The sequence below is a fragment of the Hordeum vulgare genome, chromosome 3H (assembly GCF_904849725.1).
Source record: "Hordeum vulgare subsp. vulgare chromosome 3H, MorexV3_pseudomolecules_assembly, whole genome shotgun sequence".
Classification (NCBI taxonomy): Eukaryota; Viridiplantae; Streptophyta; class Magnoliopsida; order Poales; family Poaceae; genus Hordeum; species Hordeum vulgare.
In genome coordinates, this window is record NC_058520.1 from 23,461,953 (window position 1) to 23,466,503 (window position 4,551).

Consider the following 4,551-nt stretch of genomic DNA (forward strand, 5'->3'; position numbering starts at 1 on the left):
TGAAATAGTATTTATTTTACTGTAAAAATATTTGGCATGCATTTAAAAATTTATTCGTTGTGTATTCCAGAAATGTTCAATGTGTGTTTGAACAACGTCAATTTTGTTTGTGAAAAATGTTTATTGTGCATTTAGATAATCTTGACAGTATATTAGCAAAAAAAAATCGAAAATACCTTTTGGAGCTCGGGCTCCATGGCACCCTTTCTTTTTGAAAGATTCAAAATTCAATTTTCTGTTTCAAAAAAAAAATCTGAAAACAAATATGCAAGTACACAAGGATAAAATGTATATGTGTGCAAAAATTCAGGATGAATTACCCTAAGATGCGAACTGTGCAAAAATAACAAAATCATGGACTTTTGGGATGAATAGTATCATGTGTTAAAATGCCACAAATTTATCTTTTTTGCAGAGACCTCGTTTCAACATATTTTTGTTATATCAATTTACACAGGTGTCTGTTATGCCTCCATGTATATCCATATTAATTTTCAGATTTTCTTAAATGTAAAAATAAAATTTTTGATAAATTTTGGGGTTTTCAAAAATAGGGCTCCATGGAGCCCGAGCTCCAAAACGCCCCACTCAAACAAATTGTGCTTTTAAAATATGTACAAGTATTTTGTTTCACCTTCTAATGAATGATCATAATTGAAGAAAGTGCTCGACAGATTATTAAAAATAATTGAAATTAAAAGTGTTTAATCCAATTTTATTAAATGATCATGTAATTAGAAAAACGTTGATGTATTAAAAACATATATATTTTTAAAGTGTTTCACATATTGTTCTTTAAATCTTGCATTTAACAATATTCATGTAAATTAAAAATGTCCGACACATTTAAGAAAATGCTCATGCTATACAAAAGTGTTCACTACATTTCTAAAAAATTATCAAGAAGATATTCACATATTAAAATTTGTTCATGTGGTTTAGAAGTGTTCACACATTTACATAAAAAATTCATGCAGTTTTGAACAAGCAATTTTGATAACAAACATATTGTTTTGCCCGGTACGCGGTGGAGTGATCGAAGCCGCCGATGCACCGCACGGTGGTGAACCTGGGATCCCCTGCAGGTTATGCGTTGTGCAGTCCTTCGCTGTTTGTTGGTCTCACCGGCAAGCGCTTCGCCGTGCTCACCAGCGTGGAGATAGTTCGTGGCCACGAACGGCGGCGGCGGCGGCGGCATCCAGATGGTGAAGCAGAAGCACAAGTCGGTGCACTACGAGTGCACCAACGACTTCATCATGTGTGGGTGTTCTGATCGATCCAATCATCGAATGAGTGAATACTCTGCTAGTTTGATGGATCCACAGACATATATGTATATTGGTTAACAAATACTAACTTATTAGTAACTGTAAGCTTGCCTGCCTTCCTTTGTTCTTTCTACTACTAGTACACAATGCAACTTCACGATTTGCTGAAACAAATATTAGTACAACATTGATTGCAGAAACATTTCTAAATCATTACACTGAAGTTACATTAGGGCGTCCAGTTATAGCTGCAAGTAGTTTTGGCATCGGAAACATGTCAATCTCCTGAAGACCTTCAAGAACCCGAACCACCTCACCCATTGTCGGCCGATCGGACTCGTCATCTTGGATGCACCATAATGCCACTTTGCAAACCCTCTCAGCCTGTTTCAAATCAAAGTCAACATGTAGCTGTGGATCAACCAAACTGTGCATATCTCCCCCACAAAGCTTGCTGATGACTTGCACAGGGAAATATTCAACACGATCACCGGCACCGCTGCCAGTACAAGCTTCAGGTAAATTTCTCCTTCCTGATATGATCTCAAACAGTACCATGCCAAAGCTGTAAACATCAACTTTGGGTGTGATAGCAACTCCACTAAGCCACTCTGGCGCAAGATAACCTACGGTTCCTCTGAATGTAGTCAAGACTCGGCTAAAATTTCTGCCCACAAAAGCTGCCATCCCAAAGTCTGCAATTTTAGGGAAAAATGATGCATCGAGAAGAATGTTCTCTGGCTTAATATCGCAGTGTATGATGCACTCCCGACAACTCTGATGCATGTAGGATAGTCCTCTAGCGATTCCTAGGACTATCTGATACCTAATGTCCCAACTCAGGACAAAGGCATTGCTCTTAAATAGATGACCGTCAAGAGATCCATTTAACATATGCTCATACACAAGTAATCTGTTATCACCTTGGCAACAGAAGCCGATCAATTTGACTAGGTTGACATGTTGAATCAATCCAATTGAGCTCACCTCAGCTCTGAATTGCTTCTCACCCTGAAGGGCACCATCAAGCCTTTTTACCGCTATAGCAGTCGAGTCACTTAGTGCTCCCTTATATACAGAACCAAAACCACCTGTTCCCAGTTTTTCAGAGAAATTTTTAGTAGCATGAGCTAAATCAGTGTATCTAAATGCGATAATCCCACTGGGTCCTTGATTGCCGTATAATGGGGCACCACACCAACCAATTTGTTTCCTCCAAATCACTAACAATATAAGCATTAGTAACCCAAAACTACCAATGCTTGCAGCAGTAACAACTCCAACATTTGGTTTTCTTTTGTCTTTTGGCAAACTTGGCAGATCTTTGGCGGCAAGGCGGAGGTAAAGAGTATCTTCAGAACTAATTTCAATGCCATCATCGAGATTTACAGCAAGCAGTTCCCCATGCCAGACAGAGCAATTGCTATTGCTATAGGAATAAGCCATGCAGGAGCACGAGCCGAGACAAGCTTCCTCACACTTACTACGAGTGGTGGCAAGGTTTAAGCTTTGCGAGTTGTAGGGCAATGTTACTCGGGCAATGGGGTGAAACATGTCTGTTGAGCTTGTCGTGTTCTTGTCATTGGTGCAATATAGCTGTGTATTTCTAATGCACCCTTGTGTTCGATCACCCAATGCCCAATGCTGCGGTGACTTCTTAGAGAAGTTCTCCATGCAATCACATGGTGGTTCCGCATTGCCGGCACATACCGTGAAAGGTCCGCAGGTTACAGGTGGAGTGCAGACATCAACAGGGTCGGCAAATACGGGTTGCCAACTTTTGCTGGCTTCGGACCAGATATTCAGCTTGATCTGACCAGAGACGTCTAGCGAGAGAAATGAAGAAGCTGATTTATCTGGTGAGATGTAAATATAGTACTCCTCTTCTTCGTTATTGGTATAATTTGGGACAATCAAACCTTTTGTGCGTGGATCCAGTTCTAGAATCTTCTGGATTCTGGGCAAAAGTTTCAGTATCTCTGATGATTCAGGCGCATAAACCCGATACACTACAGAGGGATTGCGGCGCTGGAGGACAATCCCCTTGCCACTGGTATCCAGCTCGACGATATATGAGCCAAGCCCCGGATCAAGGATGCTCTTTCTCGAGATTGCCCGACGGTTCAAGCCGGTGACCTTGTTCCAACCAAATTTGGCGCCGGGGAGCACAACATCAGTTGGGTAATCGAAGCTTTCCCACAACGGTTGGCCAGATGATGATTGAAGGGCTAGGTTTCCACTGTCCATGAGGACCGCAGTCGTGGTGTTTATGGTGTTGGTTTGTGTCCTATTCTTGTTTACAACACGAGTGGACCAGATTGCAACGGTATGGTGTATGATGACAAGGTTGCCATCGGTTGAGATTTTGAGTTGTGTGACGCTGGGCTTGGGGTCGGTGATTGGGTCTTCCCTATTGGCGACCCACACGGTTGTGAAAACCGGTATCTTGTCGAACCATATGCCGAGGTACCAGTCGGGGTTTGAGGAGGTGGTGTCTATGGACTCACTAAGAGTAGTGTTGCTTGGAGGCCGGAACTGGAAGAAGCCGAGCGCGAACCTGCCGTTTGCTGAGACGAGCTTGTCCCCGACGGTGAGCACCTGGCCCGCCGCGAGAGTATCGCCACTTGCCGAGGAGCATGGAGTAGTGGCGTGCAAGAGGAGGAGAAGGCCGATCAATATGTGGAGGGGAACCATGTCCATGGAGAAGAAGAGTTATGTGGACGAACGAAATGGAGGAAAGAGGAAGATGTGGCCTAGTGGCTAGCGCACATTGCCTGCTCGTCTGAGAAAGGAGGAAGAGGACCCCATGCATATATGGTTGATTGAGCTGCAGGTGACCGGGAGGAGACGGCAACGACGACCAGGGGTCGTCGCATCGCGCGCACCTGCATTTGTCTGCCACTGCACTGTTGTGAGCCCCATGCATGGACGTGACGGCCCAGAGCGCGGTCACCACATGCCGGTCGCTGGATCGTTAATGTGCAGGAGACCAAACTGTGTCAGCTGGTCCTATATATGTCAAAGCGATTTGGTTGATGCCAACATAGGTTTTTTTTTTCCACACCTTGAGTAGTACACGCCAAACTGGACGTACGTACACCTCTGCAAAGAAAAAAACTGGACTTGTTCCACATGTTCACTGTTTGTATTAACTGTCACTGACAAGGATCCTCTCTTGCGGACTAGAGGTGTGCAGACGCAAGTGTGAAGGAAGACTTAGAGTGATTAATCTCTGTGCACAGAAATGTGATTGCCTTTTGCTCAAGTTTCTGCAAAAAATCTT

General features: G+C 43.4%; 1 protein-coding gene across 1 annotated transcript; it reads right to left on the reverse strand.

Annotated features, from left to right (window-relative positions):
• Positions 1–1,332: 1,332 nt before the first annotated feature.
• Positions 1,333–4,056, reverse strand: LOC123439359 (G-type lectin S-receptor-like serine/threonine-protein kinase At2g19130). The gene has a single exon (XM_045116084.1). It carries the CDS (start codon positions 3,966–3,968, stop codon positions 1,482–1,484), a length of 2,487 nt encoding a protein of 828 aa, XP_044972019.1. The 5' UTR covers positions 3,969–4,056; the 3' UTR covers positions 1,333–1,481.
• Positions 4,057–4,551: the final 495 nt, after the last annotated feature.